At 37.3% G+C, this 23,656-nt stretch overlaps 1 protein-coding gene across 2 annotated transcripts in view; it reads left to right on the top strand.

Moving 5' to 3' along the window:
• The window catches only part of CHRM3 (cholinergic receptor muscarinic 3), a 273,783-nt gene extending 250,912 nt beyond the window's left edge, over positions 1-22,871 (top strand). For both annotated transcript variants that reach the window (XM_063151574.1, XM_063151575.1), the window contains one exon: positions 9,253-22,871. In XM_063151574.1, the coding sequence (XP_063007644.1) occupies positions 9,253-11,074 (1,822 nt within the window). In that variant the 3' untranslated portion in view covers positions 11,075-22,871. The remainder of the gene's footprint in view (positions 1-9,252) is intronic.
• The last annotated feature ends 785 nt before the right edge of the window (positions 22,872-23,656 follow it).

Raw genomic sequence — 23,656 nt, 5'->3', positions numbered from 1 at the left:
GAGCAACCCTGTCAAAGCTAGGGGAAATATTTTCCTTCTAATTTATGTAGGACTCCTGATTTTAAGTCTTTTTTGCTTCTCCTAGACTGTAATGGGTTTACAAAATGCAGGCTTTACAGGCTTGAAATAAAAAATGCAAACAATCATAAGTCCACTCAACCTTCTTATTTTAGAAGCAAAATCCTGTTACTTAGATAGCAACCTTTACAGCTAATGTAATTATATCTCCATGATTTTCTATTTGCCATGTACAGAATGCTCAGATCCTCAGAAACAGAGAGGAACTGCAGAGTGCCATGACTGTGTTAGCTAGATAATGAATAGAAAACTTGTAGTGTAGTAGATGAAAATGTTACTGGATTTAAAAATTTTAGAATTGCATAGACAAAACCCTTCAAAGATATAGTTCAAGATCCTTCATTTTACAAAGTTGCATATACAAAAGTTGAGGAATGCCTGTGATTTACTAAATTCAGCTTTGCAGTACCCTTTCAAGGGAAGGTGATACTATTTTAAAGATCTGCATACATCACTCCTCCTGTAGTGTGTAGAGATCCTGAGACAGAATTAGGAATACGTTGACTTCCACATTTAACTTTCTTAACCTTGAGTCCTTCATTTTCCCTCCTCCACATTATGCCTCTTTTACTACAAAACTCCTAAAACCATCAGACAAGAGGGTCTTAAAGAAATCAATACTCTGTGGTGTAACTGCCGTGAATTGCTGGAGCAGATCCATTTTGCACACAAAATAAAATCACCGCCTTGTGAATGTGTATTCTCTATACTAGCACTGATTTTTTAAAATTGTAATTCAAAACCTTTAGATTATAGGGATACATTTCAAATGGGCAGAAAAGGAGATAGTCAAGCAACCCGGTTAAATGTTAGTAGGAAGAGGACCCTGTCATGAGGGCTACCAACAGGCATTTATGTAGAATAGCTAAAAAATGTTTTTTCCTTAGTGCCACCTCCCTCTCTGTCAGTCTGCTTTCATTGGAGATGTCTCCATTTAGTGACATGCCCACTTGGGCACATCTTTCCTCTGTTAACTCAAAAGAATGAACAGCCACAAGAAACCCACAAGCCCTGCAAACAAAGCCTAAAAAAGGAGCACAGAATTGGAGCATTATTTGATTACTTGTCTGTATCTCACTAAAGAACAATTGCTTGCATGCATTAAAATCCACAGTGCCTGCCACCATCGATTTCCCAGAGACTTTACAAATTCCTGGCAGCATGCATAAAGAGGGTTGAAGTTTGGAATGGGCAATTTTGATTAATCTGCAGGATTCCACTAGGACTTGCAGATGTGTCTATTCCAATGGAGAAGAAAAAAAGAATTTAAGTTAAACTACATCAGGGAGCACAGTTTTCTGCAAATTGGCTCCTAGTTTGATTGAGACCAGTACTTGAATGACATGCATTTACTTTATCTGCTTTCCCTATCAAGGAATAGATGTAATTTGGTTTGTAATTTCTATAATTTCTATGTATAAGACAAAGGCTTTATGAGAGACTGGTTAAGATTTTGTTGCAAAGTCCAGACTTTTGCTTCTGAATAACTATTGTGCCACCTAGTGAGTGTTAAACTGCACTTTTAAATAGATTGAAAGATTGACTTTCAAATACACTGGTGAATAAAGAAACAAAGTATTTATGAAAATATTTTTAGTGACATGTTGCAATAAAAAGTATCTTCCCTTTTTCCTTCATTTTTTACCAAGGTGTTTCACTGTTTCAACCATAAGGTAGCATTTTGTTTGCAAGTGTATTAAAGAAATTTAATACATAAAAAGGATGCACACAGAACTCTTTACTTCCCCAGCAATAAATCCATTCCAATAAATTACTAGCACAATTCCTAAGCTTATCACTGTGAAAAGATATCCCCAAATCTCAGATTAGAAGAATTTCCATTCTTTAAAACAAATAAATAAATACACTGAAAATGTTCTTTTCTGACTAACTGTGATAACTTGGCAATTATTATGATTGCATGCTTAAGGCATTATTTAGACAAAATAATAAGCAGTGTTTTATATTAAAATAATAACATTCTGGCACAAAGTTTCTCATAAAATTTCCTTTTCTCTATAAATAGTTTTTGTCCAAAAAGATATGTAGATTTCATTAGCCAGTAGATTTTTCTTAGTGATTTCTCTTCTCTAGCTGAAACCTCTCAACAGCGTTGTGATGGTTTTTTTCTTTCACTTTTTAAGTAAACCATCTGTCCTGTGTGGGAGTATTGGGTTTGCCACAGTAGAGAGCAGTAATATTTCAATCACCAAAGCCGATAACAATAAATTTCCCTTAATAGAGAATTTCCTAGCATTTTTCAAGTCACTTTACTGCATCTTATGTTAAGTTGCCACACTATCTAACATCAAAAAAAGCGAAAGTGCTCTTTTAATACTTGCATGCAGTGCCATAGTTACAGTAGAAAATCCAGTGGTCAGCAATAGTTCAATTTAGAAACATTCAGATTCTCTGACACTCCGGGGAAAGTTCAAATTCATGTTTTTTAACACATTCAAATGATGCATGTTAGAGATCTCTTGTATAACAGGACCTGACACCAGGTAAATATGACATTGTATCCAGAGACTGGGATAGCTGTATGCCAGACCTTGATGGAAACACAAACATTTTTATAATTTTCACTCAATGAACAATGGAATGGAGCTCATCTTCTTTCAACACTTTTTGTTACAAAATATCTGAGATTCAGCTCTAAGCTGAGAGAAAATGAAATTAGTTTCTGAAGGTAAAAAATATATTGTTTGGAAAAGCAGAAAATCTGTGGTTTGAGAGGGCTTTTTTACAGTTCTGGTTTTTTTTTGTTGTTGTTTGGGCTATTTCTTTTCCCACCATGAGAAAGATTTCCAGAAAAAAAATATTTTCTGGTTTCAGGGCTTGACAGACATTTTTGTCATTTCATTTTCTTCTTGCAGACAAATGAAATTGAAAAGATTGTGTCAGGTGTCAGATGAGCTTCTTTAGAGCTCAGTTTCCAGGCTCTCTGAATTTTTTAGTACTTGAAAAGTGTTTGTACAGTGTTCTGGTTTTCTCTGGAGGTGTATTGTGAAGTGAGCAAACAGAAAAAACAAAATTTTATTTCTTTTCAAGGCATAATCAGTTGATTACTTCATTTTAAAGCAGTACCATTTGAGATAGTAAGGAGGTCTGCCTATGAGGTTTGTTCCCTATGAACGTGCCTAATGGCTAACATTCACATTAAATGCATGCAAGTATTACTCAAAAGTAGGGCAGGATTAGAAATATAACAGCATTTTTTTTGCTTTATCTAGAATTGATAGCAAGCTCTTCTCAATATCTATATGCTCAAATGTGAATGTTTTTATAGAGGACAATGCCATTTCAGTAAAAGAGGAGAAATCACTTACAAGGCTTTATTTTTTTTTTTTCTTTAGACACTGTTTTTCCGTGTTGATTCAAGGCATTCTGGCATTTAACAACATCTGGGAAAATAATTATATAATTAAGCCTAAGAGTTCCCATTTCTTTTTTTCACATAGTGAAAATTTTCATGTGATTTTAAATATCTCATTGGGAGGATTATCTATGGAGTCAATGGACAGTGTTTCATATAGAGAGAGCTGAAAATCTAGATCACAACTCTGATCCAGCGTTATAATAATGAACAAAATAATAATAAATCCTGGGTTAAGAAGTGCATACATAGTAAAATACTGAAATGAAGTCTTTAAGATGAAGGTTTTATTCAAAGAAAAAATATGGGCTACTCACAAATAGATACATGACTGAATGGCATGTATCCTTTTTTGTTTAAATTTAATACCATATTTATATTCAGTGTGGTAATAAATCCTCTTTCCAAACTTTTCTGTCCCCACATACCTGCAAAGGCAGTTTGCAGTGGTTTGCTCAAACTGTAACTTAAGAATTACAAATATCTCAGTATTTGTAACTCTTAAGAACATCAGGCTGCATGTCTATTTCTTCCAAAGTCAATTAGACAGATGGGGTGTAATTCTAAAAGAGCTCGCTGAAACTTCCCAAAATATGAATAATTTCATCTCTTTAAAAATTGTACCTCATAGATTTAACTGAGCTGATAGTCAATATTTACTGTAATTAGTCAAGACTTGATTTGCTGTTGTTTTCAAGCATTTGAAAACTCTAGACATGTCCAAACTCAGGCTTTTGAATATTTCACCTTGTTCTGTATGAATTGTTTAGACAATAACCACTAAGTGCACTTGTCCAAGAAAGACAAGTGCCTTTCCTTTGGCAAGTCTGCTGCTGCTACATGTGAGAAACCTGCACTGCCCTGAGGCTTGTCGCAGATGAGATCAGTAGCTCATTTCTGAAACTTCTGGGAATCATCTTGGAGGATTTCAAGATAGGATTATTTTGAAACTGAAATTCATGGTGTGAATGAGTATTGGGCCATGGAGTAAATAAATAATAGTACAGAAACACTTTTTCACTAAATCTGTGAAAATCACTGTCCTTTAACTATACAGACAAGGATGTATATTTGTTCTAGATGGCATATTTGTAAAAAAAAATTTATGCAATAAAATTATGCAGGTTGTGTAATAAATTCAATCTTTGATGAAAGTCTTAATTGAAAGAGATCAGAAATCCATATCTGGATTTTTGCCAAGATGCAACATCTGAGATTTTTTTTTTCTCTGGCCCTAATGGCAACAAAGTACTTATTCTTATTTTTGAGACCATGTAAATAAGCAGATGCTTCCACTGAAGTCACTGGCCATTAAAATACATTACTATTCAAAGTTATATTTCTATCATAATATAAAAACCCTCAGTGAAGGGTTCATACTACAAGAAGTAAGGTGTTTGGAAGAGCAAATTCTGTAAAAGCAAACACAGTTTAAGCAATCACGTCCCCAGAGGATGTGGCAGGTACAGCTGGGCATTATGAAGATAAGTCTCTCACTCCTAGTAAAGAAGATGGTAGATGTTTGGCCAAAGCTAACTGGCAAATTAAGGCACAGAAGAGGCTCTTGCCATGGCCCAGCTTTAGAGTGCATTTCCTGGCTGTGCCAGGTGCACAGATTCAGGCACTCCCAGTCTGCCATCCTTGGATGTCCCAGCAGGAGCACTGAGGTAGCATCCCCTTGCCTCTGCCCCCCAGGAGGGATGCTCCTTTCCTCTGACTGCAGGGCTGCAAGGGAGATGGATCAGGTAGCTCAGTGCTACGCATTGGGTTCTCTATACACTCTTCAATGTAGTGAAAACGATCCATATTGTTAGAGAAATGAGTTCCTAATTTGCTCATGCTAGATTTCAAGCTAGCAGCACAAATAGAATGAGCAAATAATGAGCAAATCTAATTCATTAATTTTAAAGCACTGGCATTTAATTTAGGTGAATTTAGAAAACAAAATATATTTATGGATGCAAAATGGAAGCATTTGGGTTGAAGTGTTACTGGGATATGTTTGATTGAACATTATCTGTTTCAAGTTGATAGCTAATTAGTGAAAGATATAGTCTTCCATTATAACAATATTTGGAATAATGTGACAAAATTATGTGTATATATAGCTGCAGATATATGTGTGTGTATAGACATAAGTGTATATATACATATATATACACATCTACTTGGCATATATACACATATATATATATATATATACATGCACATGTACTTTCATCTGCAGCTCTGTATACATCTACTCATCACACTATATGTGATATACATTTGTATGTAGATACACTGATCTGTATATGTACATATATATAAGTATATGACAATCTGTTTTTATCTACTGTGAATGTGCAAGGCAGTGGCCTGGATTTTTCCTAGTGTGCTTGATTTCTATGGTTCTGTATTCTCATTCTTCAAAGAAGCTAAAATCTATTTAGTGTAATGTATTTGATATAAGTGTAATGTAGTCATGGTAAATCTGAGTTTGTGTTCACTGATAATTATACTGTGCTTCCTGTTGCAACATAAACATTCATATGGAATCCTTTACTTTGTGCCACACTAGCTTCAATTGATATGAGCTACTAGAAATATAGAACTGTGAATGCTTTAATCTTCTATTACAAGCTTTTAAAATGCTTTATTGTATTTGGAAAAAAATACACTGTATTTTGAGGAAAAACAAAAAACAAAAAAAACCCCAAAAAAAAACCAAAAAAACAAAAAAACAAAAAAAAAAAAAAAAAAAAAAAAAAAACCAAAAAAAAAAACCCACAAAACAAAAAAAACCCGCTGTGTGTTTTGAAAAATTGTTATACATAATCTTGCCAATAATCTGAGGAAAACCTTGTAATTGAAATATATATTTTTATGTTACCAAATAATAGTTTTGGAACAAAGTATATGTGCTACTTTAGGTAACTGTATTAAGCATTCTGAAGGCTTCCTTTCTCTGTATTAGAAAAGACTTTTATAAATCACTGCATGGAGCTCTCTGCTGTTTAAGCTAATGTGTATATAAGAGCAGTGCAGAAGAAAATGGAAAAATAAGGTAAGCAATTTTCTTGTCTGTGTAAACAGATGCATTGTGAAATTCTTCAGTCATAAAGGCTTGCTAGTTTTGAGCTCACAGATAGCCAAGCCTTTAGATTGCCATCTCACTTCTCAGAAAATGCTTCATAGAGCACTTTAAAGACAGCAAGAAAAATAGACTTCTTGAATAGGAAGATTTAAGGAAAAGAAAAATTTTGATAAAATGTGGTGTATTCACAAAAGCATTTAAATCTGAAATAAGCAGAGAGAAATTAAATGCACTGAAAATGTGTGACAGAACTATTACTACTGTTTATTCTATTTTACTTTCTATTTACAGCAATGTGAAATAAATTAGGCTAGTCAAAATTCCAGGCTTTTAAATCTAGGTTATACCCATTTATTGAAATCATTGACCATTTTTGTAGATGCTTTCTCCTACCCTTCCAGTCGGTCTTAGTGGAATATCAAAAATCCCACTCCCTGTGGCAGGGCAGAGAGCAGGGGTGTGCTGGCTGGATGTGTATGGAAGTCTATATAGCCATTGCCTGTACTGGGCCTACACTTTTCCTGAATGATCCTGGGAAGCGTACACTGTGTCTGATGATCTCTGGCCTGTGCCTTTCCTAAGAGCCTATTAAAAAGCAAAAACAAGAACAAAAAGATTCAAACCCACAGGGAATGCCATTACTATGATCTTAGGTAAGTAATTGTATATTCTTCGGCTAAAAGAAGTTTCCTTTGCTACTCCCTGCCTTGAAATTGTAATGTAGTGTATCATACCAATGATTTGTAAATTCTTATCATGGTATGTAAACCTATAATCATTTCACAGTTTGATATGTTTGCCTCACTCAGGCCGTGCTGCACTGTTTGTTTTACTGAGGTATGTGTGGCTGCTTTCCCACTCGGTCACACATCATTCTGTCAGAGCTTGGCTTGCTGGGCAGGTGCTGGCGGTGCACTGCGAATCCCGCTGTCATCTTGTCAAACCCAGGACACTCTACCCCTGCAGCACTTAAGCAGAAAGCAGAAACAGCATGGCAGCTTTGGGAAATGATGGATAATGCAGCTTGCCTTGGTTGCCTAAAGGCAAGAAAATCCAGTTGTGCTCATCTGGTATGTTGTAGTGGTGGGGGTAGTGATATTTTCTTTTTTCTGTGCAGATGGACATATGGTTAATACATTTTTTTTATTGAATTAAATGGTTCAATTACAGGAGCTTGTGGAAGAGGCAGAATAACAAAAGACTCTACTAATCATCCCACTGGCACTTGCATTTTATCAAATAGCGCAGCCAATGTAAGTTTAGGGTTCCCTCTAATCCCTGCAGAGTTTAAAAACCAAATTACAGATGCAGGACTGCACTGGACAGCAGGAGACAGATGGTGGGTTGTTCTTAGTTTCTCCTTTTCCTCAGTTACTCGACTGCTAAGGACTGTTCCAATTTTCATTGAAACAATGACTTAGAGAAGCTACTTTGAAGTCCAGACGTGAAGGAACTCACCTGAGAAAGAAAGAAAGTATTGGTTCCAACACTTCTTCAGTGTCTGAAAGACTGCAGCTGAATTATGATGAACCCAGGACTCCTCATCATGAGTCTTTTGAATCATGGCATTTCTGAAAGGATTTATTGTTACATTTCCATTGGAACTACCTTTCAAAGTCTACAATTAAATAGAATTCACAATTGATTTATGGAGTTACTGATAGATATTGTGGCATTTGAATATTAATTTTGCAAGATTATTTGTATCTCTTATCTCTTATGATATTTGTTTTGGATTTCCAAGTCTAGCACTCAGATTAGTTCATGGTTTTGTTATACAGTGAAAATGGGAACTACTACCTAACTGTTAACTATTTTTATTTCCTAGTAATACTGTTATCTTTTACCATCACTTCTAAGTGATTTTTTTTCTACCCGTTTTAATGGAAGTTTTATCCCCTTTATTGATATATTCTTCTTGATCTTTTCTTGTGTGTTAGAAGATACCAACTTGTCTTTTTTTTTTATGAAAAAGCAGCATAATTATGTTATTGTCCTCTAAATGAACCTGTCAGAGTTTTCAACCAATACTTGACTAGATTGGCTGTTGCCCTACAGAGGTTTCAGAAATTTATGGCTGCAGAGCAGATGCTTTCTGGCTTTCATCCTCTGCTCTCCATCCCCAGTGTGAGTGAAGAAAGGTCTGCGCCCTATAACATTAATAATTTCTGGCATATATTTAGCAAATATCATTATTTGAGATCTCTCTCATACTATTCTGGTTTTGACCTCATCCTGTCTGACAGCTCTGGAAAAAATGCCTGCTTCCTAAATAAAACATTGCAAGAAGGATGGTTTCCAGCAGTCCTGTCTTACCATTTTTCTTTTTAGAAGTTGAGCTGCTCTGAGTTTTCAATAATTCTATCAGGCAAAAGACTTGAAATTTAACTGTTTGATTTACCAGAGCAGTATTTATTCATTATTATTGTGTTCTTATTCTGAGTTACACAGTGATGAATGCATTAAAAGTAGACTGAATTAGATAATAATATGACATCTTCATTGTAACCTAATAAAACCTCATTAACACTAGATATCAAAATAGGGGAAAGGTTTGTGTTAGTTACCTTACATGAGCAAAGGTTTGACTTGAAATATGTCACAGACAGCTTGGCTTTTTAAAGACATCTTTCAAAGTGTTAAAGTGATTTTATGTACGAGGATGATTATTTAACATCTTCACCTGTTCACTTGATTTTTGTTTGGTTTTTCTCTGCTACAGACTATGTCAGAGAGCCACAATGATCATGCATAATAACAGTTCATCCTCGCTCCTTTTACCGAACGTGAGCTCCTTCTGGAAGAGAGATTCGCATGGACCGGGACTCCCTGATGAAGCAGCATCACTCATTGGCAGCTATGATTTCCCTCAGACCACAGAGAGTTTTCCTTTCTCCACTGTGGAATCAACAAACATGACCCTCAATGCCACAAGCAAAGACCCTCTGGGTGGACACACTATCTGGCAAGTAGTTTTGATTGCTTTCCTCACTGGGATCCTTGCACTGGTGACCATCATAGGAAACATCTTAGTGATTGTTGCATTTAAGGTTAACAAACAACTGAAAACAGTCAACAACTACTTCTTGTTGAGCCTTGCTTGTGCAGATTTGATCATCGGTGTTCTTTCCATGAATCTTTATACCACATACATCATCATGGACCACTGGGCTTTGGGAAGCTTGGCCTGTGATCTTTGGCTCTCCATTGACTATGTCGCCAGTAATGCCTCTGTCATGAACCTCCTCGTGATAAGTTTTGACAGGTATTTTTCCATCACTAGGCCACTGACATACAGAGCCAAACGAACAACCAAAAGGGCTGGGATAATGATTGGTTTAGCATGGATCGTCTCTTTTGTTCTTTGGGCCCCTGCCATCTTGTTTTGGCAGTATTTTGTTGGGGAGAGGACTGTGCCTCCTGACGAATGTTTCATCCAGTTTCTAAGTGAACCTATCATCACTTTTGGCACTGCCATAGCTGCCTTTTATTTGCCAGTCACCATTATGAGTATTTTGTATTGGAGGATCTACAAGGAGACAGAGAAACGCACCAAAGAGTTAGCAGGGCTCCAGGCCTCGGGCAGCGAAGCAGAGGCGGCGCGCTTCGTGCACCAGACAGGCAGCTCCCGGAGCTGCAGCAGCTACGAGCTGCAGCGGCAGAACATGAAACGCTCCGCCCGAAAGAAATACAGACGCTGCCACTTCTGGCTCACAATGAAGAGCTGGGAACCCAGCACAGATCAGGGGGACCAAGAGCATAGCAGCAGCGACAGCTGGAACAACAATGATGCTGCTGCCTCTCTTGAAAATTCAGCCTCCTCTGATGAAGAAGACATTGCTGCAGAGACCAGGGCCATCTATTCAATCGTGCTGAAGCTCCCTGGTCACAGTGCTATCCTCAATTCCACAAAACTACCCTCCTCGGAAGATTTGCACGAGTCAGGGGATGAACTGCAGAAATCCGACACAGAATCAAAGGAAAAGAAACCTAAAAAATTGCACCCTCCCAAAGGTGTTCAGGATGGTGGAAATTTCCAAAAGAGCTTTACTAAGCTTCCAGTTGAACCAGAATCAGAAGAGACAACCACAGCTTCTGATGGCATCTCATCAGTCACCAAGACATCGACAGCCCTGCCCTTGTCCTTTAAGGAAGCAACCCTGGCAAAAAAGTTTGCCTTGAAGACCAGAAGTCAGATCACAAAACGGAAACGAATGTCACTTATCAAAGAAAAGAAAGCAGCACAGACACTCAGTGCCATTTTGTTTGCCTTCATCATTACCTGGACCCCATATAACATCATGGTTCTGGTGAACACCTTTTGCAGCTGTATCCCCAAAACTTTCTGGAACCTGGGGTATTGGCTTTGCTACATCAATAGCACAGTGAACCCCATGTGCTATGCACTGTGTAACAAAACATTCAGAAACACTTTTAAGATGCTGCTGCTGTGCCAGTGTGACAAACGAAAACGACGCAAACAGCAGTATCAGCAAAGGCAGTCTGTCATTTTTCATAAGCGGATCCCTAGGGAAGCTTCATAGAATAGTATTTTTTAAACAAATAGAAAAATAACGAAGCAGGGATGTGATGGGATGGGACAGGATGGGGTGGGATAGGACAGAACAGGATGGCATGGGACAGGGCACGATGGGCAAGGTAGTAAGGGATGAGACAGGATGGGTTGATGAGGGAAGGTGGGTCCAGGGTGCTGATTCTATGATTTAGACATGAAAGCAGCTGCCAGGCTTATTTATCCTTTCAATAAATCCAGTTTAATATAAAAGTCAATCCACATTCAAAAACTAAGAAACTTCAACATTTTTACTAAGGAGTGAAAGATTTAATAAAGTTTTCCTATGAATTTGTGAGAAGCTGTATAGCAATTATAAACCCATTACTGATGTGCCCAGCCCTTTGATTATAATCAACTCTGGGATCTCAGGTAAGCACATCTAGCTAGCCCAACTTTTCTTTTTCCAAGGAATCCAACAACTTTCAATTCAAATTACATACAGATGTAGCAAGCTAGTGAAACAGGATTATGAAATTGAGACACCGTATAGGTTGATAAATTGCCTCTTGTTGTCCTGGTAGAGCTTCCTGTCTACTTCTCTTCTGATATATTGTTAATTGTACCCCGTATTCCTGATTTCTGAGTTTCTCTGTGTGCAGCTGATGTTATATGTGTGTGTGTGAGTGTGTATGTATGCGTAGCATACATTCACACCTCTGAAATGCACACATACCAGGAAAGAGGTGACCTATTTGTTCTAGCTTTTACAGGGCCCCCCATCGTGATTACATGTGATTGAAACTTTTTAAAAGTTCGAAAATCATGTTATAAGTATATAACTCATTATTTGCCACCTGAAATTCAAGTTTATCTCTGGAACCAAAACATAGTGTCCACATTTCAAACTGAGATAACCAAAACATAGCCTGTGAGTTTACAGAGTTTTATAATTGGGTACTTTCCCAGTAAAACCTTAATCTTGAGCTCAGAGTCCCTCCTGAAAGTGATCATTAAATGATACAAAGGGGAGAGGAATTGAAGGCTGCATTCAGGGAAGAGCAGGAAGCTGTCTTGGCAGGGCACAGGATAATGAGAGCCCAGATCTGGGCTGCACAAAGGGAGCTGCTCAGGGGCCAGGTAGGTGCAACCATCAGCAGCAGCCCCGTGTCCTGCTGGGGAGGCCGTGCTGCTGCCAAAGCACACGTGGCTCCTGCAACACCTTGTCCTGAGCTGCACCGTGGGGATGCACCGCCCTTCTCAGAGCCAGCTCACATCCTGTGTGCAGCACCTCTACGGCTTCCCGTGAAAGTTCAAGTTGTAACTTTCTGATAAAAGTTGGTGGAGCCCTGCTGCTTGCACTGTCTGCCCCTGTGATCTTCAGATGCAAATGATTTGTTTCAAAGAAATGCTTTATTTTTGCATGTGAAGGATGCTCACTAAAAAGTGTTTGTTGTTCACAACATGTTTTAAAAATCATCAGGAGAAGTGCACCTAAATCCGTTTGATGCCAGGTTCTTCAGTGGTGTGAAAAATGTGATATTGCCAATTTGTAACCTGGCAATTTTTGATAAAGACAATTTTAAAAGGGCTTTAATATTTATAGTTTAGACATGACCAGTATTTCCTGGTATTTGTGAGGTGGTCTGCACCAAACATGATTTATAAATGTCAGAGATCCCCTGGGGAAAGGATTGTACTTTAAACTGTTGCTCTAAATCTGATATCTGATTTAGTTACATGTTGAAAGATTATTTTGTATTCTCCTTTGAGCTGACCAAAACTTTTTTTTGTTGTTGCTTAGACTCTTATTTTGCTGAAAATAAAACAAGTATCTTATTTTACAAAGGGGCATCAGTGTTGTGAATACAGAACTGATGTTAAAGCTGCTTTTGTATTCAGTGTGAGATGGTGTTTACAGATGATTTTGACAACAGTGGAAATATATTAAATGGTGTCTGTGTATCTAAACTATTTAATTTTGTGTTATGTTCATATAAAGAAATATTTATACATATTTCACCAAATGTTTTATTTAATGTTGATAAATATTGCTCTTCAGTCTTCAGCTGTAGTGTCCTTTTAAAGTGATTCATAAAGGTCTGCTTGAGAAATGAATAGACTATTCCTAGCTTTCTTGTTATTAAAAAAAAATTCTCTTTTGTATGAGTTGCTTAAAATGTCTACCCTAAAGTAATCTCATAAATTATATTGAACTCTACTGTAAGTACTATTTTAGTACAAAAAAGAAAAAAGTTAAAGCTTCATCTATGTCACAATTGCATTTTGAACTAAAGATACCGAAATTGTTTTGCTGGTTTGCTACCCACATACAAAGGCACCCATGTTGCAAAGAAAATTAATTACCTTTATTTATAGAAAGAAGCATATAAATTAAATTTATTCATTACTCAAGTTGACCTAAAAATGTTTTAACATTTAAATATATATCTATATCTATATGTATTGCCATATTATTATATTCTGATATCTAGAGTAGTGCTGTGCCCCTAATACACAAAATGTGAGAGCATGCAAGGAAGCCAGAGTTCATCGGGGGATTTATGGTATATTAGTATTGATTTTAAAATGGGAAACTATTATTTTTATTGAAGTTAAGCTTCCTTGAAAGCGTCTGTCACCACTGTTTACATAATAGGAAGAGTTAAATCCTTGGATTGTTCTAACAGAGAAATAAACAACCTGTCTTTTGATGTGTGAACAGGCTTTAAAATGTTATTTACAGGTATCATAAAATGTGTATGTATACACATATTGTAGCATAGATCAATTTAGTTATTATTTATTTAATGGAATATGCACTATAAAATATTAAGAATTTGGCTGTATTACAAGTACAGTGAGCATCAATTTAATTTGTATTTTATATGTTGCTGTATTTGCTTTAAACCCATGCACACACAAAAATTTTAGCTGTATGCACTAGTGGATATATTATTTATGAACACAGGCACACATAATAGGTCGCAGAAGAAGAACAATGCAAGACCAATGACACAGAATTACTTTTAGGAAGTACAATGTGTAATATTTCATCTGTTTTGAGGAGATTTAAGTCAGAAACACAGTAGAAAGCGTCATTCTGTGGCAGCCAAACAGCTCAGTCCCATTAACCCTCCTCACAGCTCTGAAAGCTGGCTTTTCAGAGACCAGTCTCCGTTAATTGCAATCATACAGGATTAGACTCCACATGAAAAGGACCAAAAAGTCAGAAGAGATAGCCAGACAGGAGCCAATGGGTAGTCTGGAGAAAGCTTTGTAGAACAGACTCAATCACTGTCCGTCTCTGAACAGGCAGCAAAATACATTATATGTTTGGCTTTTTCAGTGTGAAATTGTGATAGAAGTTTATTACTTCTGTACTGGCATAGGCAGTGAGAGATGTCTGATCTGAAGACCTGAGGGCCGGGGCCATGGTGCATGAAGCATTTTTCCTACTCCTGCATAACACACTTTCAACAAAAGTGAACTACAGATCAATCTGGCACTATTTAAAGCTAAACAAGTATAGGAAAGTCCTGAGTAGTTCCCAGGATCTAAACTGGTGGATCTGTGTAACCTAAACAATAAGTAGGCTACAGGGTTCTGGCAGTAGGAATACACACACATATTCTGAGAGAGTTGATGACTTGCTCAATTATGTGCAGCTTCATTTTCTTACTTGGCTGTCTTGATTATTATATTTCTTTACTTATTCTGCAAGAATATTCTAAAAACTCTTGATTCATTATCAACCTTATAGATCTAAAAAGTGAGTAGAAATCCTGAAATACACTTGGTTTGCCTCTACAGAATGCAAATATTGAAGCAAAAGGAAGTTTTAAACTTTTTTTCCCTAATAAGCAGCATCAAAAATTTTAAAAATAGTTATCATCATGTGACCCTATATACAGTAGGGATGGTCAAGCAGTGTCATACTATCTGCTTGAAACTGCTTTTCACTCACCCCTTACCCACTGACTATGCATCACTATTCAAATTTATATTCGAGATTGTAAACCCTCATTTTCCTCCAGGTGGCTCCTAGATTCTTGTGTTAAAATATTCTCTACAAGCCTGTCTTGTTATCAGGTGTTTTTTCTTTTCCTTTCACAGTCCCTCTATGCAAAATTATCTGATCTTACATTATCAAAAGACACTTTACTAATTTCAGGAGTTGTCAAAGATGTATGAAACATATCAAAAACAACTGGAGAAGGCTTCACATTTGCCAGCTCCTTATGAGCAGAAATTTTTGGTCTGTGCCAGAAATGGTCTGTTCACCAAGGCTGACCAGGGGATGACCTGTCCCTAGCGATGTTCTCCCAAACCACCAGTAGCTTGAACTTCACACAGTTCATGAATCATCATGTATTTTAATCATCATGCATTTGGGAATTTTTGAAAAGCATATATATTCATCATGGTAGTTTTACCCTCTGCGATTTTCTATTTTATATATTCTTTATATCTTTTATGTATTTGCCCATTGAAATACCATTGCCCTGGCTTCTGGGAGCAGGTCAAAGTGATACATATTTGTATGTTGCTTCCTTTTAGCCCAAAGGGTATGCAGAGATGTCTGGTGGAGCTGAGGTGTTCATAATGATGGCTGCCTCTTCTGACTCATGCACTGCACTCCCATGATACCCAAACACTCTGTTTAGAAGCTTAGCTAAAGCATGTATGACATTCAAGTTTTCATGGAATTAAAAACTTCATTTAATTAGGATGTTCTTCTTTGGAGCCTTGTAGCAAGCATGGATCATTTATAGCATCTGCACTTTTCTATTTCTACATTTTTGAGCTGCCAGAAAGATAGTGGGCAAAATGCTAATTTGTAATGTCTGATACTTGGGAATTTTTGTACTTCGGCTTTTAAAGTAAGGCAGAGATAATGCAGTTGTGCTATTTGTTGAAAACAAATTGAGTGTGAATTCTACACTATGCTTATTTCATTTCATACACCATGGCACTGCAACTTGGTTGAGACTGAGCATCACAGTATTTGAGGTCACTGACAGTGCTTCACAATCTTAACTGGCAAACTCGTCACCTATGCTGTACTGGCATTTGGGACTTAGACTGCTCTTCACCACTCACACTGCACATTCAAAGTATAACATAGATTGTATTTTTTTTCCTTGAGAAATATCATTGTAGTTGCTTCCAGATCCATTCCTAGGTGTGCTTGAGGATGCTTTGCTTAATTTTAGATATCAAGACAGCTCAAGAGAGCCAATCCCTGTCAGGGGTTGTTTAATGGAGGGAGCACAGGTAACATGGGAAAACATTAAGAGAAATGCTACTTATTTCATGGCCTATTCCTACATGCATGGTGTGGTGTGCATATTGTACCTGTACATCTCCATGACTGTGTATGTCTCAGAAGGATGTGTGTGACCCTACTGTGCACGCACATACAGAGAGGTGTACCACATCTAGAGCAATGTTTACAGATGTATGTGCAAACTTAGGCTAAATTGTCAGCCATGGTAAACATTGCCTTTGATGGCTCATCAGTTGTAACTGGACAGTGAAACTGTGCTTAAGTCTTCTCTGCTTATCTTCAAGAAAAGTTTCCACATCTTTCTTTCCTGAGTGCATATTTTTTACAATTGCATTGTCCTTATTTCTGGATATGGTGTTTTCAGTGTATTGAGCTGGCTTTTTAGACATTACCCAAAATTTAGAAATGCATGAACATATTTCACTTACTGAGATATTACATCAAGGCTGCACTAGGTTTACCTCCATTACATTACCCAGACTCATGCTGCCTTTTTTCAAATAAGAAAAAAAGGCCTCTCAGACTAGATTCTATATAGGTTCAGGTAAGAGAAGCTTCTATGTCCATGTGAACATCACTGCCAGTTTCTCAAACTTGAAAGAGAAATCCAGTCACTGTGAAAACAGTTGGAGGCAAATGTCACAAACACAGCAAGTCATCGCTGCAAATTCTTTGAGGTAATAACAGCACTCCTTCCATTAGAAATTAGAGGGGGAAAAAATTACCATCCTCTCTCATCCCATCCTATTGCTCTGCCCTTTCTTTTGCATAATATAATGCTTTTCATTTGCCAGTCTCATGGATGGAATTTTGCAGGCTTTAAAAAACCTCATTTGCCTGGTAAGACTAAGAAATACCCACTACATCTAGGTCATTCACCCCCTTCTGAGTTTTCAAACAATAAATCCTTAACTGTGTGATGCTGGCTTAAGGGAGTGTCTTATGAAAATGATGATAAAACCATTCAATTGAATGGTGGTGAGGAGAGGTAACTTTTTTTTCCCAAGCTAGTGAAGCTATAAAATTTATGTAACTTGGCAGAAAGTGTGGAAAAAAACCCCAAGACATTTAAAGGCTTTATAGACGTGCACATCCTCCTTGCATAAGGGTGAATAAACACATGTAAACAGTGCCCAAAAAAGTTCAGTGTATGAATGACTCTGCGAGCCAAGAGCACACGTCACCATCAGCTACACTGCTGGCAGAGCATCCTGGCACCCCACTCAGGCCTCCATGAAGAGATCCTCCTTATGGCACTCTAGGACTAAATAATAAGGCCTTAATATGTAAGCAGGGCTGGTTTGTCAGGGAGCATATGCATTTTCTGGCAATTTAATGGGAGATTCTTTCTTGATCCTGGACCAAAGTTATTTAGTGCACTTACTGGAATGAAAGAACTTTTGAAATGATCTGGTAATCGTCACTCAACCATGCCTAACAATCAGAGAAGCACAGGGTAGTGTTGTGCCAAGAGAATTTAAATTTACTTTTCAATTCATTCATACAGGCATAGTTAATTTACTGAAAATACTCAAAAGAAATTTTTTACACTATCATGGAAATAAAGTCTCTGGACAAGAATCTGATTCCTTATGTAGTTTCAAAACATCCAGTCTTCTTAAGCCTATTTTTCTTCTGTATTGAAATCTTTGGGTAACAAAGCAACCGTAGTCACTCCTGAAATACTACGTACTCTGGAGAAACCAAAGAGATGAGGAAATGGCCAAATGGCCTTCCTTAATTTGTGCTTAATGTGTCCACATTAAGAATTATAATTACCATTGTGGCACAGACTAATTAACACCATGGGGCAAAAGAAATGAGCCAATTTACTTTGAACCCTACTCAGTGCTGCACTCTGCTTATGCAGATCCATCACAAGAAATAGGCCTGTGCTGTATTTCCTGATGCTCAGCACTTTTCTCCACTCATTACTTTTATTCTTCACACAGATCACTCCCCTCCTCTTGAAAACACCTATCACAGAGATTTATTGAATATACCTATTGAATACCCTCTGCCATCAATATATAAATATGTCATTTCTTTGCATCTGCAAAGCTCTATGAAATCAGATGGAGTTAAGCAGCTTTTATCCTCCATTGGCATGAATTTTTCTGATTCTGAAATACATTCCATTTTTTTGCCTCATATCTCTGTTAATGATGTTTATTTTACAAGTGATATTAGGACCAAAACTTTCCACGTTTCAGGCTGTAGAAGTATATCTGAGTAAATGTTTTGTACCTTTATTCAAAATGAATGTGATTTCTTGACCATAGTGTAATCTGAACAAAATCCTCTGTGTGAAGGATAGAGCAGCATTTATCTCCTGCTCTGCCCCTGCCCTTCACCAAATATGATGGAAGGTCCTTTCAGGTCCTTTCACTTGTTTTCAAAGCAGTGCAGCTACATTACGTAGTTGCATATTTCTCCTGCTGTGAGACAGGAAGGATCAGCATGAAAAATGCCAAGAGACTTAAACTAATGTGCACAAGTGCCACTTTTGCTTTTGTTTGATTTTGGTTTTTAGTCTTTGCAATGCATATTGACTGACACAGAATTCATTATTCTAGTAATATAAAGACTAAGGATGGACAGCTGCTCTCAAAAGCAAGCTGCATAGGGATGGATCATTGAAGTCCATGCACTAGGTTTGTACAGTAATTGTACACAAGAGCTCTTAGTTAAAGCTGTAAAAAGCCTGAATTGCAATTTGTTGCTTTTCAAAAGAAGTAAGAAAATTATAAATATAATGTGTAGTTTTTCTGTTGTACACTGTAGATGTTAGAAGATGTCAGTGAAGATGTCATTTTTTTTTTTAATGAATCATCCCTGGGTCCCTAGAGGTGTCCCATCACCCAGTTGCCTCTCAACCCAACTCCTCCTGCCTCAAAGCTGACCAGCAGTCATGGGACTTTTGCCTCACTCATGGGAAGCTGGAACTGAGCTCCTGCCCCTGCCACCCCACGGCAGGAAGGGTGTGGGCCACACCAGTCAGGCTGTTACAAGAAAGAGCCGTAAGCTTCCTGCTTCTGTTTGGAGATAGCGGGTATTTTTGTGATTGAAATAGAGATAACATTGCAGGAATCTGATGAACATATTTTATGTGTTTCCTGATATGTTCCTATTACTTGAAAGCTTTCTGTTCTGCTGGTTATGGAGCAAAACAAGTCCCAGAGACAATATCTGAATACATATTTTAAGGCTTGAAAATGTAAAATAAATTGACTTTTGCCTGTTGCTTTCTGATTTTGAAATATATGAAGAAATTTCATGCAGTAATTAAGCATCTCAGAAATAGATCTCCTGAAAAAAAATTTGAATTTTATGCCTTATAAAACTGATTTTCTTCATCAAAACCAGTGGAGTTGAATGTACTGTAAACTCATAAAATGACAGGAAACAGTAGGAGAGAGCCCCTCAACTTCTGCTGTGTAAAAGACAGTGCTTGAGCATTCGCTCAAAATCTGGTGTCTATTGATCTAGTCATAGCTACCCATTCAGGTACTAGACAGAATATTAGCATTTTTTAAATGATTGGCCAAGTTGATCTTTTTTTGCTAACACCTACCTTGCTGTGCAGCATTTTTTCTGCCATCTAATTAAATTCTATGTCTTGGTAAACACTCAGAAAGAATAATTGGCCCTAGCTCATATTGACAGCAGTTTGCAAAACACTAGCCCAGTAATTGGAGGAGTAGAGGCAGATAATGATGACGAGCAATCATTTTCCTTGGCTTTGGTGTTTTAGAGGAAGCTTCACTTTTGCAGCTGATAAAAATGAGAGTAAGAGATGTACTGAGAGATTCAAATGCTTCATTCTCCCCTCTGGCATGACTGCCACCACTGCAGTCCTGAGGGCAGGAGGTGGATGGCTGTGTGTTGGTAGAAAAATCAATACATTGCTCCAGGTCAAGTGTCCCATGAGAGCTCACATTTCTCCTTTTACCGCATGGGTCTCAGCCCAAAATGGGCTGTCAAAACTTGGCTCCCACTGAACTATCACGGTGGAACATTGTGCTCTTAAGAGATTTTCTCCTGCCAAGATGCTTTAACACCTTTTTTTTTTCCTTTTTTTTTTTTTTTTTTTAACTCTCCACAGAAAACTAATCAGGTGGCACCTTCCCGTGTGGAAATTTCCTTGCAAATACATTACTCTAATCTACAAATTATTTTTACCCTGTATGCCCCTGATAACAATTGCTTTAATATAAGTAGATAAACTCATTTCTTTAGTTGCTGCTCATAGAGTGGCTTGCTAGTTAAGATAAAAACAAATTATGGGATATAAAAGACATATCTGATTGTACAGTAATACACTGTGTGCCAAGCAGTCGGTGAGGTAAGGTTTACATAACTGCTAGATGTTGCTTGAACTTTTGAGATATATTTCCATGTTATTTTTTCCTCTCAAGAGCCAAAACAGGGGCAGAACACAGAACACTCAATTAAGAAAAATGTGATTGTTTTGATTGAAGTAATTTGAGATTACAAGTTGCAAGAGGGGTAAACAATCTAGAAAGTGTTTTGAAGTCTTCATCATGTAGATGCTTTCCTTTGGGGAAACTGTCTTTCCATTCAGTGTGGGAGGACTCCCCTTAGTTGTGGATTTGTAGAAGGAAATTTTGTCTCTAGTCATATGCTACAATATTCTTTGACTGCTATTAATTCACTTAATGACCCAGTCTGTTGCTCAGTGAAATTGCTCTGTGCTCTCCTAGCGATGGTGAAAAACAGCCTTTTCTGGGGGCTGATCCAAGCCCAGCTCCAGCTGGCTTTTCCAGAGGGAAAGGCTCCCTCTGTGCTTCAGAAATAAACATTTTTCCCCAGAAAAGTGGGAGGCAGCCAGGCCCCTGCACCATAGTGTGGGGCTGGACTGTGGCCTCCCACTAGCATAACATATCACCAGTTTTGTGCTCTCACCTTGCACTCTCTGGGCAGGAGCCTGCAAAGAAAAAAGAAATTCTCTTGGAAAACATAGAGCAAACCACCCCCCAGCCATTTTCATACCTATATATATATATATGTATGTATGTGTATATATATATATATATATATATATATATATACACATAAATACAGTTCCCTTCCTCCTTCCTGCTGCCCAATGACAGCATATTCACACAACAAAAACAGTGGCTTGTAAAACAATTTCCAGCTGAATTGTAGACTGCAGTGGTCTTTATTACCAATAACATTAGAGAAAAATGGAAATGAGGAATTGCACAGCTCTGGCCTGTTTATGACTCTTTCCTTTCTCATTTAAATGATGTACACAGAACATTTATTTGTTTGGAGGAAAGATTGTGGATTACTGGTGCAGCATTCTGATAGATACTTTAACATATTCAGAGAAGAGAAAATTCAGTCTCACAAATAGACATCTTGGATTTCTTTTTTATTTCTTACCAAATTAATTGCAGGCAGTTTAAGACCTACGTCTGCACAAGTGTCTTCCTGTATATTTGACAATTGAGCAATTTTCTCACATGTGCCAGTTTGTTCAAATTTCTTTCTTTATCTGTCTTCTTACGAATGGTTTCTGAATATACAAGCCTTTGCCTTTTTGCTGGTGCACAGATTCTGTTTGCACCAGCCTTAGTTTAAGTTACCAGGAGTGATCCAGCCACAGTATGAATTTCCTCCACCTTACCTTATTTTACAGATTGAATTAGACCCTTGGAATTCTCAATTATCACATCTTCAACAGCCAAGAAGTTTTGGTAAATGCTTTTAATCTTCATAATATTTAATGAAGTAATCATGTGCACACAATTGAGGTATTAAAAATGCCAATCCATAATGCATCCCATTACTTCAAAGTACCATATCAAATATATTTTTCTATTAGTTATGGAAGCAAATATGCCAGTGCATAGCCAGGACTAGCTATGTAGTCTATAATGACATCTAACACTAAACAGATATTCTTCAAATACTTCATTAAATAATTTTACCTAATTCATCTTGGCCAAATAGACTTAGTTTAGTTCAATCCTGCTGTTAAGCTCTCTTCAAAATTCTCATTACCATCAATGGAAATTCTAGAAAGAGCAGATAAATCAGTCTCATTATAGGACAGATAAATAACACTTTGGGTTTATATTTCTAGCTAATATATGTAATCAAATTATTTAAAATATAAACACTCAAAGCCTGTTCTGTGCCCTCAGGGAACCCCTTTATCCCACTGCAGCAAAGCTGCATATAGCAGGATATATTCCACTAATACAGTCAAAAATATATGGGTGTATAAGAATAAACAGCTTAAAATATCATACTGTAAATGATGTGATTGAGTGAAACTGTATGTATATTTTTAAGTCTTCAGAATAGTTGAAGTTTTAACTTATTTCAAATTTTTAAGTTGAAATCTATTCATATTTGGAAATTTTGTACAACCTTGTAAAGTTAAATACTATGTCACTGTAATTTATTTTTGTTGTCATATATTGACACATGCTCATTTATATATGAAGTGTACTGTTTATCAATTGCTTCTAAGGCAGCAATAAAAACATGAAAGTTGTTCTCATTTTCCTGTCACAGCTGTCATTTATGTCCAGTACATCATTTTAATACTTTTAATTCTGTTCTTTACTAAATCAGAGTGTCTACTGAGTTCTTAACTATATGTCTTCCAGTTCTTGGTGAATACAGGGGCTGTTAGAGCTGTGAGAACTTGAGATACACTTTGCAGAAGTCCTGGAAAGGGATTGCCACTTCAGTGCATCATGCCAAGAGGACATCAGAAAGTGAAGGGGAGCAAAAAGTCAGAACTCCTCCTCTTTTCCTACAGTTTGGTTTTACTTTTTAACTGATGGTTTCTCCATCATACCGTGTGTCATTTCAGGCTCTCTGAAGTGTGGGGCATTCAGTCTTCTTACAACAATGAATGTGGGTCAAAGCTGCAGAGCACCTTAAAATACCAGCCCCACTGTTGAGATTCCATTCAGTAAAACAGTACTTCTCCAGTTTCCTTTCCTGTTGAAGGAAAGGCTTTAGAACTTTCCTCCACAAGCACAACCTGTAGAGGTCCTAAGCACTTTCCTCACCTTGTACACTATTGGATGTTCCTACAAATTCACAACCCTTTGGAATGGTTGCACAATTCCAGCTTTTTCCTTGGTCCAGCCCAAAGGCCAGGTGTGTAAGAGTGTGCAAAATGTATGTTTCATTTATCACTCATTAGTATGAAATGCAATCATCTAGTTACTAGAAATGCAGTCATCTACACTAGTTACTATGAACTGCAACCGTCTACAGACATTTAAGTTTCATATCAACAGCCACTATAATAGAAAGGGCATGGGAGGAATG

Source organism: Melospiza melodia, chromosome 3 (assembly GCF_035770615.1).
Source record: "Melospiza melodia melodia isolate bMelMel2 chromosome 3, bMelMel2.pri, whole genome shotgun sequence".
NCBI classification, from domain to species: Eukaryota; Metazoa; Chordata; class Aves; order Passeriformes; family Passerellidae; genus Melospiza; species Melospiza melodia.
The sequence above is the reverse complement of the archived record's forward strand: the minus strand, read 5'-3'. Positions and strand labels throughout refer to the sequence as shown.